Consider the following 25,461-nt stretch of genomic DNA (forward strand, 5'->3'; position numbering starts at 1 on the left):
AACCCCCTAAACTAGAAAATCTAAGACCCATTTCCCTTACCTCATGCATCGGGAAATTGATGGAGCGCGTAGTCCAGACCAGACTGACGCACTTTATGGAGCAGAACGACCTGTGGCCGCACGAGATCATCGGTTTCCGACCGGGCTTGTGTACGCAGGACGTGATGCTCCGACTAAAACATGACATAATCGACTCACGTTCTAGAGACGCCAAGGTAATCCTCGGCCTGGACTTGACAAAGGCTTTTGATAATGTCAAACACGAAGCGATACTCCACGGTCTCCAAGAAATCGGGGTAGGCGCGCGAACATTCGACTATGTCAAGGACTTTCTGTCAGACAGAACTGCCTGCATGAAGTTCCAAGATATTAAATCTCCAACACTGAAATTAGGAAGCAAGGGCACGCCGCAGGGCTCGGTTCTGTCCCCGTTCCACTTCAACGTGGCGATGAGGGGCCTCCCCAAAGCTCTGAGAAGCATACAGGGGCTAAATTTCAGTATTTATGCGGATGACATCACCCTCTGGACCAACCAGGGGAGCGATGCGAGCATCGAGGAGCGCCTGCAGGCGGCGGCGGACACTGTCGTGGACTATGCTGCCAGTAGGGGTCTCTCGTGCTCACCACAAAAATCGGAGTTATTCGTCTACAACCCAAAGTCGCTCCGGTGCAAGCGTAGCTGGGAATTTGACATTAAAATAGAGGGGAAACCAGTCCCAAAGGCTAACCAAATCAGAATCCTAGGACTTTTCATACAGGAAAACGGATATAATGATGGGACAATCAAAAATCTAGAGAGCTTTGCCACGCAAGCACTTGGCATATTTAGAAGGGTCGCGCTGAAAGGACGAGGCCTGAAGGAAAGAAGCTTGCTTAAACTAACCCAAGCATACGTAATAAGCCGCGTGTGCTATGCTACGCCTTTCTTAAACATCAGGTCAGAGGAGAAGAGGAAACTCGACTCGCTCATCCGACGGTGCATAAAGAGGGCCTTAGGCTTACCAATTACCACCTCCACAGAAAAGCTCCTCTCTATGGGAGTGCACAATACCTGGGACGAAATAGCGGAGGCTGTCAGAATTTCGCAGCTTGAAAGATTAAGCCGAACGACCACGGGCAGAGCTATCCTCGAAATGGTAGGCCTGCAAACAGATAGGGGACTACAAGGCAAGACAAACATCCCGCTGGACTGCCGAGAAAATATAATCATTCCCCCCCTCCCTCGTAACATGCATCCCATATTCAACACGGAGAGGAGGGAAAAAAGAGCAGAAGCACTAATCAAACGCTTTGATTCAATGGACAGCAAGTCGGTTGCGTACGTGGACGCGGCAAGTGGCAAGTCGGGTGCGGCGGTCGCCTCGGTGGTCGACGGCCGAGGTGCCCCCGTATCGGCCGCCACCATTAGAAGCCACAACTCGGAAACGGCTGAAGAAGTTGCGATAGCGCTCGCTTGCGTGGGAACGGAAGCAAATTTCATAATTAGCGATAGCAAAACGGCCATCTGGGATTTTGGGAAGGGCAGGATCTCGCCGGAAGCGGCAAGTTCTGGCCAGTAGACGGCTGAACAGAAAAATTAGCCTAATTTGGACCCCTGCACACACGTCCGTTCCTGGCAACGAGGCGGCCCACGAGTTAGCCCGAGCTCTCTACTTCCGGGTGGCTGTGGAACCGCCCGACTGCCGGAACATGGACGAGCGTCTGCAAAATTATACGGAGATTGTCGAAAATTATCGGCTACGCAGGAGACTGGTGCCACCACCGGATAAAAGTCTAAACAATATAGAGGCAGTCGCATGGCGGCGCCTGCAAGCTGGGAACTTCGTAAATCCGGTCTGGGCATACCATGTTATGCATGATAGAGAAAACGATGAGTGCAAACACTGTGGGGCGAGAGGGACCCTCGATCACATAATCTGGGAATGCGCTAGCTCACCAGGGGCTAAAGCAAACATAAATTGTAGAGAGGCCTGGGAAGCCCTGCTGCGGATCGAGGACCCTACTCCACAGCAACACGCCATCCGCCTGGCGGAAGAAGCCGCGAAGAGTCAAGACCTCTTTGCTTGCTTCTAATCGCGGAGGTTCCGGCCCCCGTTCCCAAGGCCTGTGTGCCTGGGACGGGGAGTAGGGGCTTCCTTATCCGGCGGTACAATAAAGTTGCTATCATCATCATCATCATCATCATCCATGATTTAAACCATATCACACTAAATGAGTGTTCGACTATTCGCTATGTATGTTTTTTGTGAAGTTTCATGGCATGAAATAAAGGGTTTTCACTTCGCGTATTTTGCTATAGCGTAAGGGCCCAGTGTGACCATACGGTCACGGGTTATATTTCAAAAACTAATTAGGCAAGAGTAAAAATTTTTGCATGTGAATTATTAGTATAAAGGTAAGTTAATCTATTAGATTTATTTCCAAATAGCAAGAAAAAAAAAAGAAACCGGTCCCTAATAGGTTAATATGTTCCACAGGAGTTCCCTGTTCACGTTGTCGTATGCACCGCTTATGTCGAGGAAGGCTAAATACAGAGGTATATTTTTCGCCTTAGCTATTTCTATGCACTGGGTAAGCACGAACAGGCTATCATCTAAGCGCCTACCACTTCTGAACCCGTTCTGAAATTTTCTGAGTATTCTATTACTTTCTACCCGTGACTGAAATGTTAATTTCACCGCCTTCATCACCAGCCCATATATAACTGATGTTATCGTAATTGGTCGGAAGGATTTTATGTTCGTATTATCACCTTTCCCTGTATAAATAAAATTAATTTTACTCTGTTTCCAGCTGTGCCGAATTTGCCTGTTTGTTATCACTGCCTCCAATGCATTTATCAGCGTTTCTTTGCTTCTTGGGCCAACTTCATTAGTTAACTTTATTGGAATTTCGTCTATCCCTGCAGACGTGCATTTTGGAACATTTGCTTCCGCCTTTTTCTAGTCAAGATTGGTCAGTTCTAAGCTGTTTTCTGTTGTGCTATCCTGTGTTGCTCCCTCATTTGGGGCAATTACCCTATCGTCTTTCCTAATTACTCAGCTATAACTGAACCAATGTAGCTCACAGCGTCTTCTCCCTCTAAACCTTTTCCTTCGGCATTGTGAATCTGTTCCTGCTTTCTGTGATTCGCTTCACCCAGCCAGCTTATATGATTCCAGAATTTTCTTGACCCCCCCCCTTTAGTTTGATCGCGAATTTCAGCCAGCCAGCGATCAGAGGACCGCTTTATTTTAGCCTGGACGAGGACCTGCAGTTTTTGTTTCTTTTGTCGATAAGCTTCACACTTTTGGCCTATTTCCTCTTCGGATAACTGCGCCCTCTTTGCTTTTCTGTGTTTCCATGGTGCCGACCGTCGTTGTTCGATAGCCTCTCTAATTTCCTTATTCCACCAACTTCCTGGCTTCCTCTTTCCTCTCCAGCAGTTTACTCCTTTTACTTCTTTTATTTCTCTACCAACGAGTTGTTCTAAATGATTATAATTCCACTTTTCCATGGGATCTTTCTCTATTGCTTCCTCCATGCCGGCTGCTACTGGCGCTATTTGTTCTTCATTAAGTTTTTCGTACTCTTTTTGACTTCCCAACATTTCTCTTTTGAGCATGGCTCCCAGCTGTAGACTAATACGCTTATGACCACTTCCGAGGCTGTACTTCCCCTCTTCGTCTATTTCCATTATTGCGAGCTTGCTATACAACCCCTGCCACATTAAGCAGTAGTCAATGGTCGTTTGCCTGTTACGGGATTCCCACGTGATTTGTCCCTCACACTTAGTTTCTCTTTTTACTATAACTAGGTTGTGTTGCTCACAGAAGTCTAGCATCAACTTCCCGTTACAATCTGTGTATCCATCCAGATCCTCAATGTGGCCGTTCATGTCACCCAGCAGACAAATATCGGCACCTTCTCCAAACTGATTTATATCGTCATTGCGTCATAGGCAGTGGTTTATATCGAATAGCGTCATAGGCAGCGGTGGCGTAGAGGTAGAACACCCGCCTCGCGTGCAAGACGTCCGTGGTTCGAATCCCGGTGCCGCGCAATTTTACACCGGATTAAAAAAAATCCGCGTGTTGATAAAATTGCATAAACAGACCTGGAGTGTGGCCTGATCCCGGTGACCAGAACCAGTAACGCACTCCCTCACCAGAGCAGGATTGGTCACCCTGGTGCAGTACTTGGCCACAACCTCCTATATGAACACAACAATCAAACCCCGGCCCTCAGTCCCCAGCAACTGCGAAGCAACTGACCACGGCGGCGGTCAGACCTGCGACGCTGCAGAGGGTGCTAAGAATCCCTGGCTCCGGAAAGGCCGCCATTGGAATATGAACCTGGCAACGTTTAACGCTAGAACGTTATCTAGTGAGGCGAGTCTAGCAGTCTTATTGGAGGAATTAGAGGGCAGTAAATGGGATATAATAGGGCTCAGTGAAGTTAGGAGGCCAAAAGAAGCATATACCGTGCTAAAAAGCGGGCACGTCCTGTGCTACCGGGGCTTAGCGGAGAGACGAGAAGTAGGAGTCGGATTCCTGATTAATAAGAACATAGCTGGTAACATACAGGAATTCTATAGCATTAACGAGAGAGTGGCAGGCCTTGTTGTGAAACTTAATAAGAGGTACAAAATGAAGGTTGTACAGGCTTCGGCACCCAACCGCACAGCAACAAGGCATTTCGGCCCTCCCGGAACGAAATTATAGCAGCGATGTGCATAGCACAACAGGCGAAACGCGCGCACTTCGCCCGGCGAGCAGGAACGTTCATGGCGGCAAAGGGCCGGAGCAAGGTCACATGTGACCGATCAGCCTATCGCAGGCATTGTCGGCTGGATCAAAGCCTGTCGGTAGTTTTAAATGATTGAGAGGCTTTAGAATGATCTGCTCGGTGCAGCCACCTGGTGGCACAGAGCTCAACCAAACACAGTAGCAGTAACGAAGTGTATTTTTCTTTGCTGCTGGTGTAAATTTTTCGTAGGAGTGTAATCGTTAGCATGCCCTTTTGGAAGTGTTTAAAATGATTTACATTAGGTTAGAGGAATTCAGGTCTCTGTCAAGCTCTGCGCCAACAGGTGGCTGGGCTGTATAGACCGATCAGGCCACTCACGTACGTCTACGTTAAAGTTGCTTCATCAACTTGAGTTTATTCCTCCACCCATCCGCCTAAACGCCCAGCTCGCCTGTGGTTACCGGAATACCAGACACATTCGGCTCAGCGACAGAATGCTCGCAACGCACGCTGCTTCGATAGCTCTCGCTTGGGGCTGACTGCCCAGCTGCCGGAGAGGTTGGAGAGGCTTCGCGCGCTCACTCCTACAGAACCGGAAATAGACGACACCACAGGCCATCATGACGCAGAGCCAGTGAAGGCAGCGCTCAGCCCCGATCGCTCGGCGAACGAGTTGAGGAGGAAATACAAGGCTATGGAGGAGGATAACTTGTAATTGTCTGCAACTCTCCCAATATCAGGCGCTTCACACAAATTCTGGTGCGAATGATTAACTGTACCTGTAACCTACACGTCCATAAAATTTATCCGAACCATTTCCGGGACCCTTTAAGCACGAACGCATAGATGGTGATATTGCTACGGAACAGACCGTGTACGCCGTCGATTCTTTTGGCCGGGTCTCGCCCGCTCCGTGCGGCGCTACGTTGCCGCTTGTGAGCCCTGTCAGCGCCGGAAGAAGCCCTCCACACCTCCAGCTGGATATCTCCAGCCGATCGACATCCCACCGGAACCCCTTTTCCGTGTTGGTCTAGACCTGCTTGAACCGTTTCCTCTCTCGGGCTCCGGAAATAAATGGGTCGCCGTCGCTAACGATTATGCTACGCGGTACGCAATCACCAGAGCCCTCCCGACAAGTTGCGTTACTGACGTTGCTGACTTGCTGCTCTATGACATCATTTTAGTGCACGGTGCACTCACTGACCGTGGCCGCAGCTTTCTGTCGGCAGTCGTCGAGGACATACTCCGCTCCTGCTCGACAAAGCACAAGTTCAGCACGTCCTACCACCCCCAGACCAACGGCCTCACGGAGCGCCTCAATCGAACCATCACCGACATGCATTCCAAGTACGTTGCGACCGACCACCATGACTGGGATCTTCACTTACCATATGTGACGTTCGCGTATAATTCATCGCGTCATGACACCGCCGGTTATTCACCGTTCTATCTCCTATATGACCGAGAACCCGTGTTGCCCTTGGACACTTTGCTGCCCTCGGCCACACGTTCCGCCACTGAATACGCCCGCGACGCGATCGCACACGCCGACCACGCGCGCCAGCTGGATGAAGTAAAGAAAGCCTTGGGAGTTATGCAAAGGGGGAAGGCAGCTGGGGAGGATCAGGTAACAGCAGATTTGTTGAAGGATGGTGGGCAGATTGCTCTAGAGAAACTGGCCACCTTGTATACGCAATGCCTCATGACTTCGAGCGTACCAGATTCTTGAAAAAACGCTAACATAATCCTAATCCATAAGAAAGGGGACGCCAAAGACTTGAAAAATTATAGACCGATCAGCTTACTCTCCGTTGCCTACAAAGTATTTACAAAGGGTTCGCAAATAGAATCAGGAACGCCTTAGACTTCTGTCAACCAAAGGACCAGGCAGGATTCCGTAAAGGCTACTCAACAATAGACCATATTCACACTATCAATCAGGCGATAGAAAAATATGCGGAATATAATCAACCTTTATATATAGCTTTCATTGATTACGAGAAAGCGTTTCACTCAGTCGAAACCTCAGCAGTCATGGAGGCATTGCGTAATCAGGGTGTAGACGAGCCGTATGTAAAAATACTGAAAGATATCTATAGCGACTCCACAGCCACCATAGTCCTCCATAAAGAAAGCAACAAAATCCCAATAAAGAAAGGCGTCAGGCAGGGAGATACAATCTCTCCGATGCTATTCACAGCGTGTTTACAGGAGGTATTCAGAGACCTGGATTGGGAAGAATTGGGGCGTTTGTGGGTTCGGTAACAATAGCTGGCCCGCCGAACTCATTCAGCCACAATGGCGATTTAGTGACGCCGTGGTTAGAGGTTTGCGGCCGCACTCTAGGAAACGTTGACAGCCGTTGTCGCAACTGGCTCGCAACACTTGCACTTCAGCTGGGCCGTTCTTAGCAGCACCTCCATGGCCCGGAAAGTCTCGACTGTCCAGCGCTGATAACCGCTGGGCAGCAAGAGAACGGCTGGTGGCCAGTAACCACTTGTGTAATGATGTCACCGCCCCAAAACGTCCAAGGACAGGCGACTGCAAAATGAACGCCACAACGCGGCTCTGCGCCGAAATGACGTACCTTGGCTCTCACTTTAGAACCGCTAGGCTTCAAAAAGTGCATAAGTGCAGAAAGAAGAAATGCTGCATTTCGCTGTGCCAATTTTTGAAGCAATTTCGTGCGGACGAATTCAGCAATCATGGAGGGAATCCTGCTAAATGAGAGGGGATCTTACTGGCTTAACAAAATTAACAATAATAACTCTAAAATTTAGGCGGGACCCTCAAACGCAGAATGCAAATTAGCCTGCTCAAACCATCCGCATTGCTATCCAACTTTCCCTTCTTATATCTAACGGAGAAGTTGTACTCTTGGAGAGTGAGGCTCCATCGGAGCAAGCGGCCATTTTTGTGTGAAACTTGATTGAGCCACGTCACGGGACAGTGGTCGGTCTCGAAGATGAAAGAGGCCGGTGATAATAACGGCCCTGTCACGCTTGCGATTGCGTCAGCTTGCTCTTCCTGCAGGCTTGAACATTGACACTCTAGTGCTACGCTCTCATTTAGCTGGTCAGCTGGCAGGCTCTCCTCAACTGTTCTTTTGTCCCTCGGGCCTAGCTCAGATTTGGGTATTGAAGTTATCCGCTTTTCTGCTTCCGCTGGAGCAGCTTGTGCATTTTCAGCCGAAAGCGACGCGATTTGACGAGCTTGGCCTCGGGTCAATGCCTGTAATATGCCCTCTCCCAGTTTAAGCCCTTTGTCACGCAGTAACTGATTCGAACGATTCGAAAAGATGTAAGGGTAATGCAGCGACAAAAATTTGGAAACTGCAGCCTCAATCTCTAGCTCCCTGAATGGTCCACTGATTCTGACTTTGGCCATGGACAGACACACGCTGTGTTCTTCTACAACCCTTTTGATCCATGCTACTTCTCCGGTGAAGTCATCTACCGTCACGTAAGACGGATGGACAATGTCTATCGTGGCGGCACTGTCTCTTAGCACTCGGCATGGTTTGCCATTAACTTGCAGGTAGTCAAGATATGGGCTTAAAAGTTCCATATTCTCGTCTTTTTCTTCCACGTAGGAAAAAACCACACTGGGCTTCCCGCAGTTTACAGCTATATGTCCCAGTTTGTGGCCTTTGTAACAGCGGATTGGTCTAAAAGATTCGAATTTTCTTTTCTGCTCTTTTTGTACGCTTTCCCCGTTAGTTTTCTCCTAGCTGTTTTCTGCGGGCTTTTCCTCCACGTCTACAGGCTCCGATCGTCTAGTCTGCGAACCCTTTTGAACGGAAATGGTTTCCGCGGTCCATTTCGACCGTCCCAGTTTCCGTCCTCGGCGTTCAACTTTCTACGCGTTGCGTACTCTTCGGCTAATTCAGCCGCCCTTTCCACAGTGTTTACATTCCCTCTGTCTTGCACCCACAGTTTCACAGCTTGGGGGATGCTTTTGTAAAACTGCTCTAGACCCATGTATTCAATGATCATGTCTCTGCTGTTGTACGCTTCCGCGCTTTTCAGCCACTCGACTAGGTTGGCCTTTAAGCCGTATGCAAACTCCGGATACCCCTCGCTATCTTTCTTGCCTGTGCTTCTAAACCTTTGCCGAAAAGCTTCGGTTGAAAGGCGGTATTTCTTTAGAAGACTGACCTTGACCTTCGCACAATCATATGCATCTTCCGCACTGAGTCAGGCGATTACCTCTGCAGCCTCACGCAGCAACATAGATAGCAACCGCCGTGGCCATGTGCTCGGACCAAAGTTCATATTCTCGCAAGTCCTTTCAAAATTATGTGCTCGGACCAAAGTTCATATTCTCGCAAGTCCTTTCAAAATTGCTTAGGAACAAGCCTATGTAGGTCGCGACCTCAAATGGCTTGAACAGCCTGTCCATGCGGTATGATTCTGCCTCACTTGATTGTCCCAGAGCCCCTTGACTTCCTTGAGACAACTCCAAACGTTTGCTTTCAAGTTCAAGTTGCATTTTTCTTAACTCGCGATCTTTATCACGTTCCTCTCTCTCTCTTTCCCGTTCTTCTCTGTCCCGTTCTTCTCTTTCTCTGTCCCGTTTCTCTCTTTTTTTCAGAAGTTCAAACCCCATTTCAATTTCTTCCTCACTGGCCTGGTCGGAAATTAGCTCCAATAGTTCCGATTTTATCATTTCCTTGCGTACATCTAGGCCCAGTTCCTCACCAACAATCAACAACTCGTCTCTCAGCAGTTTCTTTAACTCCATGATTGCTGCTTTACTGCCTTGGTCCTGCTCGCTAAATCTAGCTAGGAAAACACAACTAGCTAACACTCAACAATCTAGCTTCCCTACTGTTCTAAACAGAACAACCACAAAATGAAGCCTAGAAGTCAAAGCAAGAACCAAGCACTCACCGCAGACACAGCACCACGTCGCAAAGTCCATCCCACCGCTGTCAGCCAGTTGTCAGGATTGGGGCTCAATCCCATCGCTCGAAACCCGTTGTCAAGATTGGAGTCCGGCATAAATTCGATGGTAGCTGGCCCATGCCGTCGTCCAACTTATCCACGCTGAGGACATTGATGAAGGGAAGTACTGCTTCTCATCGAGAACGAGGAATATTCGTTTATTTACAGTATTTACATGCAGTTCATCAGTCTAGCATGACTGCGAGAGAAAGTACGTCAGTATAGCTCGACTGCTTGAGAGAGTGTCTCAGTCTAACATGACTGCTTAAGAAAGTGTATCGAGCATCCGCACAACAGCCGTTTATAAACACTCGGTCCTCCCCCGATTCCAAGGTGGCGGAAACGTTCGTCCAGTCATCGTAAACACGCCGCCTCTCCACGGGACAGTTTACACACACACACGCACACCGGTTCACGCTCCGAAACCGACATCACACGGACTTCGTAGAACTCGGAGCGGACCCTCGCAGTGCGCCCGGGTAGTTATTGTCTTGCGTCTTGGTCGGCGCGTGGGAAGGGGCCTCCGACGACGTTCCCGCGGCAACTCCCCCACTCACAGCAGATCAGGTTCGCGTTGGTGGGTTCGGTAACAATAGTTGGCCCGCCGAACTCATTCAGTCATACTGGCGATTTAGTGACGCCGTGGCTAGAGGTTTGCGGCGGCACTCTAGAAACGTTGACGCCCGTTGTCGCAACTGACTGGCAACACTTGCACTTCAGCTGGGCCGTTCTTAACAACATTCACCCTCGTTTTTTTACAAGGGAAGCCGAGGCTGCGGACGAGGTCTCGCTGACCTCTGTTATGTCGCCCTCTTCTTCCTCCTCCGTGTCTCTAAAAGGTTCCGGGTTGAGCACCTTGCGTTTCGGCTGCCCGGCTATTGGTCCGGGGTCAGTGATGCTAACCTCCTGGCGGTTTATAAATTTTCGTTTTATGCTCTTAAAGGTTTCCTTAATCTCTGCGAGCTCTCATCTAAGCGCCTATTTTCCGCTTCCAGCGCTTGGTTATGGGGATCGATCCATTACCTGCTACTTTTGTCAACACCACTCATTTGTCTTTCGCGGGAAGAACAAGAAGGGTAAACATGTGTTTTGTTCTTTAATATCTAAGACAATGCCTCGTAACCCTGCCTGTTTGTGTATATATACAGCGAACTCTCGTTAAGTCGAATTGGGTTAAGCCAAATTCTCGCACATAAAAACAACATGGGAGCATTTGTTTGGTTTTCCATAGATTCAATGCCAATAAATCCGCTTAAGACGAAGCGCCTCAGCTAACACGCAAATTCGGAGTGATCGCCACAGCTACCGATCCTGGAGGCTAAGGTGTCTTGATGCGACGTGCCTGGCGGCGCGCACATTAAGGCACCCTACTGGAGGCCTGCGGCGCACATCGCCCTTGGGCAGAGGTGAAAACAAGAGGACATAAAAAGAGACTGACGTTTCACTTCGTGAACGCTGGTGACGTGCAAGCATATGAGTGCTATAGCGCATACAAATTCGCTATCGGTCCTCGGTGCGCCTGGACGGTCCGCATTGCAGATCGTGTTCAAGACAGGGCTTGTGCGGCCGCGCCGTACGCAGCAGCCACTCGAGTAGAACGCCCTCTTGTATCTAAACTAACCAGCGTAGTGTCAGCGCGCACAGACAAGCATGGACACATCACACTCGATTACCGCGGACGCTCGCTGTCAGAACGCTAGCGTGAGGAATCGCGGCAGCAACTGCGAGCAAAGTGACCCGTGCGCTCTCTATCGCTTCATCGTAAACTGAGCGGCGAGAACACAGCGCACGCCAAACTACGATCCCACCTAGACTGTTTCCCCAAAGCAGATCGCGCTCAAGATGAAGCCCGCTCGACCAGGCGCGGCCGAAGGACAACACCCCCCTCCCTCCCCCGTGACATACGCGCGACGGAAGACGGCGCGCTCCTCCCCACCTCTTCATCCTTTGTGCAAGCGAGATTGGGCCGCCATCGTCATCACCGTCGCACACTTTCACACGGACACACAGCGTACGGTGTGTGAGGTCGACGTTATCCCGAGACGAACCCGGTACGTCCGTATCACAAACAAAACGTTTAGCAACTCTCATAGGTGGTGAGCCCAGCGCGCCTCCGCCTACCTTCCTCCTGGCAGCGCTTTACCTCTTGTCTCCTTCCCCACTTCTCTAAACTTCACGTAGACTTTTCTCTAGGTTGCGTTGCTATCCCGCGCGTTCAGTGCGCTCTTTCGTACTTTCGTCAGCCCAGATCCTGCACTAATGACTTGTGAGGTGGCAGATACCTGCTTTAACTCCCTGGTGAGCTTTTCCCAGCAACACGAAGACGCAGAAAGATTTTTAAGGTCGTTAAGTGAGAGGACATCGTTTGTGCCTGCTCGCCGATTTGCACAGAAGCGCCAAACATTCATCACGGCCTGAATAAAACCAAGCAAGAGTGTAACTTGAAAACAGTTTTCTATTAAGTTCAGCTAAATAAATGCTTTTTACGTCATTCTTCTCTCGTGTTAGGTCCAATTCATTAGCCATTTTGGAGTAAGATGTTTGTATGCACCTACTTATGTTGCCAATTATTCTTCTGATAAGACGAACAAATTTTAATGATTCTTTCGAGTTCGTCTTAAAGGAAGTCTGCTCTAATTAACTGTTATAATTTGTCTCATATATATGTGTATACAAACTCTACGCAATAATGTGATGAGCAGTAGCTCAAGGTGATTTACTTCAGCATTTCATCTGTAAAAAAGAGAAGAATGCTATGATGAGCACAAAAAGCTGCTAACCTGCAAATTGACTGGGTGCATGCACCCCACGGCAGAAACATGAGACAGAAAAATATATTTGAGTGGCTAACAAAGAAAAATAACTATACATTTGAAATGTCACGTAAAAAGAAAGCAGAAAAAACGCAAAGCACATCATATAAAATATTCAAACATATGTAGAACATTTCGCGGTTTTAGTATGCCCTCGTAAATATACCATGAACAGTAGCCCACAGAATAGTAGCTTACAGAAAACGCAAGGCAGATCGCATAAAATACTTCGAAACCTCACTACAGAAGTAATAACAGTGAGTATCTACAAGGAAACCTAAATAAAGCACAACAAAAATATCTCAATTTGATGTAATAATCAATTCATAGAATTCAACAGTCTACATGTGTCTAAGAGTACCACCGGTTTAGTAAGCTTTCCATTTCTCTCGGGATAAGTTATTTATGTCTATATTGTCATTTTCCAGGTCACCTAAAAGAGTAGCTACACACGATTTTAACCTTACTTCCATGACACGTCCTTGAAGAAGGAGTCAGCCAAGTGCTCCTACTTCTGACTGAAAAGTATGTTAAATTGTTGTGTTAAGGCAGACAATGCAAGAAAGACTGTTTGCTTTTGCTTTAGACTCTCCTGGGATGTTATTACCAGAATAAAGTCATACACTAGTCGTGAAGTAAGGATGCCGTATTTTAAAAATAATTCCTTTGTCTCCGCATCGTGTAATGCGTTCGCTATATGATGCGTAGCCCTTTACTGTGAAGTACACATCTTCTGAATATTCCTAAATGAAGTAGTTCCCCATATCACAGAACAGTCATTAATCTGAGGTACAAAGAGATCGTTATAAAGCATTAATTTAATCTTGTCTGTCAGAACATGTCGAAGTCTAGAAAGCACACCACACGCTCGTGATAGACTGGCACACACCCAATGTACATGAGCATCCCAGCTTAAATGTTCGGTCAAGATTACTCGTAGTGTTTTAACCTCACCCGCAAGAGCCATTCTTTTCAACCCCTAGATACAAATCAAGTGAATGGTTAACAGTCTTTGGAAAGTTGTGAATCAAACTGATTTTGTTTTGGTGATATTAATTTCAATTCAATTTTCATGTGTGACATTTTTGAAGCGTTTTGTTGGCCAAGCGAGAGAACTCATGACGACCTTATGCTTGGACGAATATTTTTGAGTCATCGGCAAAAAATAATGAACTGTGCATTGTTACTAAATTTTACGGCGTCATTTATATATACGTTAAAGAATATTAGTACTAATGTGCTTCCTCAAAGGACCCCTGCCGCAATATCTTCGTTCTAAGAGAGAAAGCTAATTTCTGATTGCTACTTCCTCTTTTCTATGCTTTAAATATTATTGTAGAAGAGAAAGAGGTAGACCACGAAACCACAATGATTATTTGAGCAAGCAAGGTTCGACGACTTATTTTATGGGGAGCCTTGAAGAAGTTTACAAAGACGCCTAGAAGTGATTTTTTTTCTTCAAAACCACGTCGTAATATTATTCCTTCCTGCGTCAGCAAAGCCAGTTCTGTGGACATGCGCTGGCGGACGCCGAACTGATGCGGTCGTATACAACAGTGTTTTTCGCAATAACGAGGTCAATCTATTGCCAATTATTTTTCCCCATCCTTAGAAAAAACTGCGAGGACAAAAACAGGTCGATAATATTGTTACGGAAGGATAAAAGACAGAGAGGAAGAAGAAGATCGCTAGACGCTGGCTGCTGCGTGTTGTTACTAGTCAGCCATTTTAAACCCAATTACTCTGCTTGTACATACATTGTAAATACAGTCTTATACTCCCAACATCCCCGTAACATATTGGTAGGAGATGCGGGGTACCACAGCTGGAAACGGAGCTCCGCAGTGGACGTCGCATCACCGTCCTCACCATGAATGACGGTGAGCACTCGGATTCAACTTCGTTTCCGCCTTCAACGTCACCATCGCCCGCTACGTCGCTGTACCCTTCGGTTGTGGTTGTGCAACCCAAGGATCCCGGAACTTTCTGCGGAACCGATGGCGCCGACGTTGAGGAGTGGGTGCCTATGTACGAACGTGTGAGTGGAATCAACAGAGGAGACCCTAAGAGGCACAGCAAAGGTGTGGTTCGAAAACCATGAAGCGGAGCAGACCAGCTAGAACAAATCCGAAGAGAAGTTAACAGAGTTTTTTGGCAAACAAGCCGGCCGTAGAATTGCCGCAAAGCAGGAACTGGCCTCTCGTGCCCAATTCCCCACAGAGTCCTCTCTTTCGTATATTCCTCGTGCACCGCCTATAGAGGCGCCACTGAAAGCCACCTAGCGGACGCTTCCAACAGTACACGCGGGAGCAGTAGCAGACGACAACCCTTTGCAGCAAGGATGGCTGAACTTCGCGGCTGCGATTTCTCCTTTGTCCGGGTGCCAGGCTGCTTCTTCTGCGGTGACAGCTATAGGGAAGATGCTGACCTCTGTGCGAGCGGGTATGAACATGATAATACCGGTGTTTGGGACAACATGGTCCACATACGTGCAAGGTGTGTCCCACAGACAAACGCCATGAACCCCATTTACATGACGTGGAGCTCATGTTCACTAACCGATAAATTTTGTTGAGTGATACGATCTATCGATGGTTTTTTTTAATTCTACCCTTGCCGCAATGCTGCTTCTGTACCTGAATAATAAGCACCCGTCGTTAGTGCAGACTCATATCAAACAAATCCGCACGGTGCAATCTCTGCATATGCCGTTGTGATTTTTCTGCCGATGAATACATGTGACATCGCCGAATAAGTGAAATCGAAGTCGCCTCAAGAAGAGTATTTGCCAATTTATTGATGTAAACGCGTACACTAGCCAACGAAGTCACTAAACACACGGGATAATAAAAGCGCCTGTTAGTGCTGTACCGCCGATGCAATTCTGCTGCATACGCCGATGAACTACCGTTCCCGCTGCAGTTTGTGCAATTTTAAATTCCCCAAAGACGCTGCTTGGAAACGTACGAAGCTAAAGACTGACTAACTTTTCAGTACTTTTTTATATTACTAGAGAGAGGTGCCACATGATATATTTAAAGGCAGAGCAGCTCCAGTCAAAGTAGATGAGAGCTGGCGGCAAGGCCCGGTTTAGTCGTCTGCAACGTAAGTATAAGAAAGAATTCAGTTGAGTACAGAACTCACATGCAAGAAGGGACTACGTTGTGAAACAAACAAATCACTCGGCGTGTTAAATTTCCTCAGGCAGCATCGAGGTGCGATGACTTCCAAAACGGGACGCTAACTTTTCTGCGAGAAATGGAACAACAATACCATATGCAGCAGCTATTAGCAATTCTCGCCCTGAACTACCTATTTTCTAAACACATTTCCAAAAACGCAAACAATATCTAAGATGCCCTCAGGCGAAAAGAATAAAGCTGTTAAAGAAGCACTTCCTTGGTATCATTCCGATAAGACACAGCGTGATTTATACCCTTTACAAACAAGGCAGGGTGAAAACTTCTCAGCTCAAAAGAATCGACGAGTGTAATGCATGGAGAAACTAGCAATAGTTAAACATGTGCGAAGCCACGCATAAAATAGATGTAAAAACATGAAGTGCGCAACAGCTGGGGCGAGGATTTACCGCGCCACATGAAACCAACCATTTCATTTTTTGCAAACTTCAGTAGCTTTAACATAAAACGCAATGCGCTCGTGCAGTCGTGCTGCCTAGCTGGCGCAACGCGGTAAAGAAGCGGAAAACAATATAAGCGGCAAACAGCATTCTGAACTTTAGCGGAATGCCTTTAAACCTCATGCTGCACTGCAGACGAACTTCGTTGCTCACGCGTCTAACTATGATTGAGCGGAAAAACACAACGACGAGACAAAGGAGAGGATGAGAACAAGAAATTTCCCTTCGAAGCGACGATCCATTTTTGCTACCGTTGCTCCCGCTGATGAGGCTTTGCCGGGAATGATTAGAACCGTATCGCCGGCACGTTCTCAGCGGTATTTGAGCCCCCCCCCCCCCCCCCCTGCAACAATTCTTCGACATTCCTTGAAGCTTTTACCACCCCACACGTCCGAATGGTGTCGCCTATCTTGCTCTGAAAGCGTGAATAAGACAGAGAAGCACGGTCAACGACACAACAAACTACGGCACGCGCCAGGCTCCTCTCCCGCGTGTTCTGCGCAAGGCCGCCACCAGTGGCGCGTCCGTCGGCGTGCACGGCGCGTATATCCAGGACGTGCTGGCGCTTTGTCGTAAAGCCAATCACGACATGACAGAAGCTGAGAAGGTAGGGCATGCGCTCAAGGGAATTGCTGACGACGCCTTTAATCTGCTCATGTGTAAAGCTGCTGTACAGTTGATGCTATTATCAAAGAGTGCCGACAATTCGAGCAGGCCAAAAGCCGACGCGTCCTCCACCCATTCACCAGACTTCCCAATACTGCCGCAACGTTGACCTGTGAAGATTAGCCCGCAGAGCAGCATGCGCCGCTATCAAAGGACGCGGTGCGAATCGTTCGACGTGAACTGGACGCGATGGCGCCCGCAGCTTTCTGTTCGCGTAGCCCTGATGCTACCCCTTTTTCAGGTACCCTCGTGCAAGCCATCGTTCGACAGGAACTTGAAAACTTTGGCCTACATTCTGTCTGTGCTGTCATCAACTTCAGAGTCGACGAACGCCCTTCTACCATTTTCGTTCCACCCCGACGCTTCTCACCGCGTTATCGCTATCCGACTGAGTGGAGAAGCGCGGACGACCAGTCGATATGTTTCACCTGTCGCCGCATTCGTCATGTCGCCAGATACTGTCGCAAGTCGTGGCCCTCAACACCTCGCACGCCGACCAAGCGGAGATGTTTTGATGGAAATGCCCGCAATGTTTCACCCGCCGCCGGATCTAACAGCGCCGACAAGTCTTCTGGAAACACGTGGTACAGTCGCTCACCATCACCGCGTGGACACCAGTCTCGCTCGCCGCAAACACGTCGCCCATTTTCCCGTTTGCCGCAGCCACGTCGCCTTTCGTCCCCTGTGGCTTTTGGACGCACCCTTTCGGAAAACTAACAAATGCAGCCCTCGGAGATGATTCTGCATTGCCTACTACTGCAGGAAATCCTCTGTCTGCGCCCACAAAGATAAGTGTAATTGACGTTAAAATAGAAGCCGTAACCGCTCCAACCAGTCGTCGACACTGGAGCCCGCGTCTCTGCGATGAGTGCTAGCCTACATAGACGTTTAAAGAAGGTCCTCACCCCAGCAGCTGCTAGAGTGCTTCGTGTGGCCGACGGCGGCGTGCTGATTGTACTTGGAATGTCTACTGCGAGCATAAGTATAGGCGGCCGCCCTACATCTGTTCTCTTTCCTGTGATCGACAACTGCCCTCATGACATTATCCTTGGATTGGACATTTTGTCCCATCATTCCGCTCTCATCCACTGCCAACCGGCGTTCTTCGGTTGGTACTGCCTCAAGTCGTCGATGCTCCGAGCGCCGCTCCACCGCACTTGTGTTCGCTTCAAGATGTGCGTCTGTCACCTGAGGCAGTCACGTCGCTTTGACCGCACAGCCACAAATTCCCGACGGTTAATATATCCTTCGCCCCATCATCGACGTGTTTTTGAACGGGAACGTTGCGCTTTCGCATACGCTGGTGACGATTACTAATAATAACGTCGTTCTTCCACTTCTGAATTTCAGCCTGTGCCCTCAAGTGCTTCCAGCCGGCCAGCGTTTCTAATACTTCCGAATTTGTCTTTGAAAGTCTGAATGCAGAGAGTGGTTTCTTACCACCAATTGCAGCTCACAGCTCTGGTTCCCTAACGGATGACTTTGCGAACAAGATTGCACCTGACCTCACCTCTGCACAGGCCACGGATATACGCCTCCTCCTTGAATCGTACCTTGACATCTTTGATTTCGGTGAGAAGCCTTTAGGACAAACATTTGTTGTTCACAACCGTATCAAAACTGGAGACACGAATTCTATTCGTCGGCGCCGCTATCGTATATCGCATTCTGCACGTCAAGTCATCCAATCATAAGTGGACAAAATGCTCTGCAAAGGAGTCATCTAGCCATCAGCCAGCCCTTGGGCTTCGCCTGTCATCCATGTGAAGAAAAAAAAATATGGTACCTGGCGTCTTTGCGTCGATTATTGCCATTTAAACAAAATCACCCGAAAAGACGTCTACCCACTACCACGCATCGATGACGCCTTGGACTGCTTGCACCGGGCTAAATACTTCTCGTCCATCGATCTTGGATCCGGCTACCGGCATAGTTCAGTTGATGAAATGGACCCCGAGAAGACGGCCTTCATCACGCCCGATGGCTTATACCAGTTCAAAGTCATGCCCTTTGACCTATGCAATGCTCCTGCGGCACTTGAACGTATGATGGACCCTCTTCTGCGAGGCTACAAATGGACCAGCTGTCTCTGTTACCTTGACGACGTTATTGTTTTTTTCCCCATATTCGGCTGCCACCTTACCCGACGCGCTGCCATTCTTGCGGTCTTCCGAAAAGCCGGCCTCCAACCTCCTCGAAGTGTCAATTCGGGCGCCGTTAGATTACCGTGTTGGGACAGCTCGTTGACGCATCAGGCGTCCAACCATGTCCGGAAAAAATTCGCGGCGTACGCAGTTTCCCTGTGCCACGTTCTGCTTCTGACGTGCGCTGCTTCGTCGGCCTGTATTCTTATTTTCGCCGTTTCGTCAAGAACTTCACCGACGTTGCTCGGCCTTTAACAGATCTTCTACAGAAGAATACGCCGTTCTCCTGGGACCCTGAACAAGGTCACGCGTTCGCCGCTCTCATCGAGTTTCTGACCACCTCTCCCATATACTTGCCTACTTTCATCCATCTGCACCGACCGAACTCCACACTGACGCAAATGGCCACGGCATCGGCGCTGTTCTCGCCCAACAGCAGAATGGTACCGAGTGCGTGATAGCTTACGCCAGCCGCCTGCTGTCATCTGCTGAGAGAAATTACTCCATCCCCGAGCGGGAGTGCTTGGCTTTAGTTTGGGCTGTCGCCAATTTCCAGCCATATTTGCACGGCCGTACGCTTTCGGTCGTAACATACCACCACGCCCTCTGCTGGCTGTCTTCCCATCGTAACCCCACAGGACGGCTTGGTCACTGGGCTTAGCGGCTCCAATAATTTTCATTTATTGTCAACTATAAGCCTGGATGTCTGCACAAGGACGGTGACCGCCTCTCGCGTCACCCCGTGGATCCTCCCGATCCTGTTGCGCATGATCCGGTGACCTGCGTGATGGCTTTGACTGACATGACCGACATGCGCGCTGAACAACAACGCGACGCATTCTTACAGTCCATAATCGCCGGAGTGCAATGTGGCAGCACAGACGGCACGTGCCGCATGTTCGTGCTGAATGGCGGCATCCTCTACCACCGCAATATCAACCCTGACGACCCTGAGTTGCTCCTTGTCCTTCTTCGTCTTGTGCGATCCGTCGTTCTCGAACAACTTCACGATGCACCGACGGCGGGACACCTGGGAGTTTTACGTACATACGACCACGTACGACGCCAGTTCTTCTGGCCGGGTCTCTACCCCTCCGTGCGTCCTTATGTCGCAACTTTCGGATTGTGTCAGCGCCCGAAGAAACCTTCCCTGCCACCCGTTGACCGACCCCATTCAATTGAAGTTCCCTCTGGACCATTCTTTCGCGTAGGCCTTGACCTGCTTGGCCCTTTTCTGATGAGAACTAGAGGGAATAAGTGTATCGCTGTCGCGACTGATTGCGCGACACGCTACGCGATAACAAAGGCGTTGCCGACTAGTTGCGCAACTGACGTCACCGATTTTCCCCTTCACGACGTCATTCTCCAGCACGGTGCACCTCGACAGTTACAGACCGCGGCCGCTCCTTCTTGTCTCGAGTTGTGGAAGACTTCCTCCGCTCTTGTGCCACTGAGCACAAGTTTTCCACCGCCTACCACCTGCAAACGAACGGCCTTACGGAACCTCTCAACCGAACACTAACAGAGATGCCGTTGATGTACCTTTCGAACGATCACCGCGACTGGGACGCCACACTGGCCTACGTCATATTCGCGTATAAGTCATCTCGACATGACACCACAGGATATTCACCCTTTTATCTTTTGTATGGTTGCGACCCCACTTTCGCTTTGACACCATCCTACCTTCTGTACCCCGCGTTGCCATTGAGTACGCTCGTGAAGTCATCGAACACGCTCACAAGGCGCGTCTAGTCACCAGTTCTGGCTTATTCGCCTCGCAGCATCTGCAAAAAATTGTTATGACTGGTGCCATCGCGATGCTCAGTTCGCCCCAGGTGCTTGGGTGCTACTTTGGTCACCATGTCGTAGGGCTGGCCTCTCCCAGAAGCTTCTCTCTCGCTACACAGGGCGTTATGAAGTCCTACGTCAAGTTAACGATGTCAATTACGAGATCACGCTGTTACAGTTTCGTCCAACCGCAAGTGTGGAACCTGTTGACGTCGTGCGCGTTTGGCGGCTGAAGCCATACTTCGCTCGCTGTTCTTCGCCTACCATGCGCCGAGACGGCGCTTCAGCACCCGGGCGTTCTGTTACGGAAGGATTAAAGAAGAGAGAGAGGAAGAAGAAGATCGCGAGACGCTGGCTGCTGTGTGTTGTTACTAGTCAGCCATTTTGACCCCATTGCCTCTGCTTGTATATACGTTGTAAATACAGTCTTATACTCCCAACATCCGCGTAACAGTATGAAAAATTACTTTTGTCTCCGCTCTTAAACAAAACCTTTACTTTCGCGTGTTGCATTTCTTTCGGAAAAATCCCCGCAGGAGGAGACATGCTATTTATGTCCTTAAGCACATGTACAATAATATAAAGCGCGAGCATTATTGGCCGTATTTGAAGTCCGACAATATCTCGAGCTACACTGTTCTTTGGGTTTGAGAATATAAAATAAGTATCCTCGTCTGTAGGCGGAGAAGAATGCTGAGTGAATGTTCAGTTCATTTAAGAAGCTCATAGCTGCATTGTTGTGGACGTTTGACATCAAATTAGCAAAGTAGATATTAAATCGGACTGCTAGTGCCCGGCCCTTGACCTTATCATTCATCGTAAGCTGTAGTTCATTTAGCCCATTTCTACAATTCGAAATCTTGTTAAGTTCGCGCCATAGAACATCCGTTTGACCAGGACATTGTGAAAACAAGTTTTGGTAATACGTATTTCTCGTGCTACACAAAAAGCTTGTCACAAAATTTCGAAATTTTTTAAAGGAGGCAAACTCAGTGGAGCGAATTCTCTATTTGTATGAAGTCCATATCAAGCGTAAGCCATGGCTTCCTGACTTTCTTTGGCTTACTTATCATTCTAGGTCTAAAGGACTTGTCATACCTTGTCATAGATGACATGCAAACGACGCGTCTCTAAGAGAGAGAGAGAGAGAAATTACAGAATGGCAGAGAGGTCGGCCTGAGAAATATTCGCATAAAAGTTACACATGCTTCGTCAGCATTTCTGCACTGATATATTGGTGTCCAATCTATGTTTTCTATTTTATGACGAAACGTATCCAGTGTTCTTGTATTATACCTTGAATGATAAATGCAGCGGGGTAATCTCTGCAGCTTCTTTATAATTCTTTTTCTTTGCAAAACATATATATGGCCAAGTGATCCCTCACGTCCACGGCAATAACGCCTGATGCAATGTTGCTACCTATGCATTGGTCATAAAGAAGTCAAGGAGCGCTTCAGAAGCCCAACTAATGCGCGTAGGTTCTGTATTAAATTTGTGCGTTCAAACACGGTAAGTAATCATTGTATATCACGGGAATGAGATATGGGTTGTAGAATATTGATATTGCGGTTACCGCCTATTACCATGTCCAGCTTATTGCAGGAGGAATAGTCGAACGGGTTTTCTATGAAACCCAGAAACCTCTCAATATTTCCATCTGGAACACGGCAGACGACTGCAAAATTATTTTTCCCGCATTGCAGGGCTAGGGCTTCATAATCATTAGTAATACTCGAAAAGTCACTAATAACTGCACATGAGAGTTTAGTGGATACAAGTTGCGCTAAGCCTCCACCTCGACAGCGCTTTCTGTTTTAAAAAGAACGTGTTAAAACGAGGTAAGTGCAGTACATCCATATCAGAAACGTGCCGAGTTTCTGTTATCCTAATCACATGAAAATACGTTAATACATTCATTGTCAGACAGAGAGAGAGAAACAACTTCATTTAGTCACCAGCAGAACAACACCATGACTAAATGACGCCGCGACGCGGGCCCTGAAGTCTTCTCAGCGGGTGGTCTCTACTCAACTCCAGCGCGTGTTACTCCCGCGGTCGGTCGCCCGGACGGGCAACGTTCTGTCGGTTTCGCTCGGCCTTTTTCTTTCAAGAGCCGCCGAGACCTGCTGGATGGCCCAGGTTTGGTTTTCGTAGTCGTAAAAGCAGTGCAATTGGAACATAGATGGACGAAAGGGAGACAAGGGAGCGCACGACATTTCATTTCTTCAAAAATTAAACCAACTTGCCCAACTTCCAGCCTTGTTAGTAGTTGAACAAGGAGTGTTGTTGAAGCCGATGTTTGGACAAGGGCGCTTGACCTCATCAGGAAGCATTCATGGCTCAACTACTGCTCATCGCTTCAAGTGTCCATCTTCCTGTGTCATGCGCATTATGTTGTATATAGACTCCTTTACAACAGTACTTTGATTAGCACTCCATGTCATTCGCAGAACTGTTGCCCAGTGGAAATGAGACATGATCAAGCACACCCTCTGCAACTTTTCAGGGGGCATCTGTTCCGAGTAACAGTGGACAATCAGCTGGGTCATCACAAGTCTAAATTCCTCTTGGCACACATTTATAACCACCCAATGGCCTTCATGCATATTATTGAAAGCAAGGCAGTTCACAGAAACTCACCGGCTTGCAGACGGGTAGCCATGTCGTATGCCAGGCACGACCTAGCAATTGCCTCGCCATGGCCAGTGGTGGAGATGGCGCACACAGAGTCGTCGGCGAATCCACCAGCGCCCACCAAAGGGCTGTCACCCACCCGGCCGCAAAGTTGACCCGTAAGGCCGCCTGTTGATGTGGCACACGCCACGTGGCCGGCTACGTCCACTGCCACAGCACCAACTGTGTCGTGCTCTCTGCGTGGAGGTCATGCCCTCACTATATGCAAGACCCAAGTATGCAACGAGGAAGAATGTCCTGTAATAAGTTACTGTAGGTAAATTGAATCCCCCATTTAGTTATCTTAATAAAACAGACAGAAAAAATCCCTATACATTAGCACAACGTTCATTCTTTCCTTACCAGACCACAAGAAATCGAACGATTTAGCTGATACCTTTTCAACACGTCGTTAACATTTCCATAAAATGTGTTCCATGAGCAGTGCCATGTCAACCATATGCAATAAAGAGTGTACTTTAGACTTTTATTTGTTTTATTTCTTTTTCAGAAACTCATCGTCTTATGCGCCGGCGGGTAGCGACGCCTCTACTTCCTGTAGTGCACCAAGATATCCGAGTACTTCTTGGATATCCGATCGTCATCCTCGTCACAGTCGTTGGACCATGTTCTCTGTGTGTCAGAGATGGCTCGGCGTGCATGATCTCGATCTGATTCCCCGCGAGAGACTCGTGTTCCGGCGTCCAGAGGATTTGTGGTGCTTATATCTCGGTGTTGGTCAAGACCTGAAGTGCTGCCTTTCCGAGCCTTCCGTTCATATACCTTCTGCATGCTTCTTGCGAGTCCGTCCCCATGGTAACCAGGGTCTTCTTGCACGTTGCGATGGCCAGAGGTATGCCCAGTTCTTCCGCTGTACTCGCGTCCTTGGCACGTATGGATGTGGCTGTAAGTTGTTCACCCTTCTCGTCGACCCCACTGATTGCAAATAGGTAGTTTGTTCTGTACGCAGCTGCGTCCGCGTATCTCACATTTTCCTCTTTGCTGTTGGTGCGTTCGAGTGCGTGCTTGAGCGCCTGTATTCTCGCCTATTTCCTTTCCTTGTCGTACTCGGGATGCATCTTTCTGGGAATTGCGCTTATGTGTAGCTTGTCTCTGATCTCGTGTGGGATACGCTGTGGTAGGTGCCTCTCATCCTTGACTTGGTAGCACAGATCTTGGAGCAGGGCTCTTCCCGTCTTTGTCAGCTTTAGTCTCTACAGTTTCTTGACGTTGTGCGCTTCCACGAGCTTTTCGCACGTGTTGTGGACTCCCATCTTGAGTAGTTTCGCTGTGGACGTGGAGGGGGACAGGCCCAAGGCAATTTTGTAGGATTTTCTGATGAGGGCGTTTACTTTGTCTCGTTGACTGCTCTTCATGTCAACGTATGGGGTCCCGTACCTGACGATGCTCGTGAGCAGCGCTTATATCATTCTCGTGCAGTCTTCTTCCTTGAGTTCGTGACTTTTGCTCATCACTCTTTTGATAAGGTGGGTTAATTGTTGCACAGTTCTCTGAATTTTTTTCAACTCTACTCCCCGCCCCCGTCCTTTTGAATCAGGAGTCCGAGGATGCGAAGTGTCGTAACCTGGGGAATCATAATGCCTCCCACCTTTACTACCGGGTCTGGTATGTGCTGCGGTTGTCGGCCTTTTGTGCGCTTTCTTAGCACCAAGGGCTCCAACTTTTCAGGTGCGCACGTCAGTTCACATGCTTCCAGGTACTTTTCCGTTGTGTCAACCGCTTCTTGCAGAGCCTCTTGCTGTTTACCTGTCCGTCCTCCCGTAGTACAGATGGTGAGGTCGTCAGCGTATATTGCATGACCAATCCCTTCTATTTGCTTCAGTTGCTTGGATAGCGAGCTCATCACCAGATTGAATAGCATCGGCGAAATGACGGAGCCTTGTGGCGCTCCATTTTACGGTACGTCAAACTGCTCAGAGTGTAGGTTGCCTATCCCCACAGTGGCTGTCCGTTCTCTCAGGAAATCTTAGATGTAATTATATATTTTTTCACCGCAGTTATATACCTTGAGGTGTTGCAGTATGGCTTCGTGTGAC

At 48.5% G+C, this 25,461-nt stretch overlaps 1 protein-coding gene across 3 annotated transcripts in view; it reads right to left on the reverse strand.

The window, feature by feature from the left end:
• The window catches only part of LOC126535560 (isoaspartyl peptidase/L-asparaginase), a 263,028-nt gene that overhangs the window by 36,057 nt on the left and 201,510 nt on the right, over window positions 1–25,461 (reverse strand). For all 3 annotated transcript variants that reach the window (XM_050182387.3, XM_055073205.2, XM_055073206.2), the window contains one exon: window positions 23,372–23,601. In XM_050182387.3, the coding sequence (XP_050038344.1) occupies window positions 23,372–23,601 (230 nt within the window). The remainder of the gene's footprint in view (window positions 1–23,371; window positions 23,602–25,461) is intronic.

The sequence above is a fragment of the Dermacentor andersoni genome, chromosome 7 (assembly GCF_023375885.2).
Source record: "Dermacentor andersoni chromosome 7, qqDerAnde1_hic_scaffold, whole genome shotgun sequence".
In the NCBI taxonomy this organism is placed as follows: Eukaryota; Metazoa; Arthropoda; class Arachnida; order Ixodida; family Ixodidae; genus Dermacentor; species Dermacentor andersoni.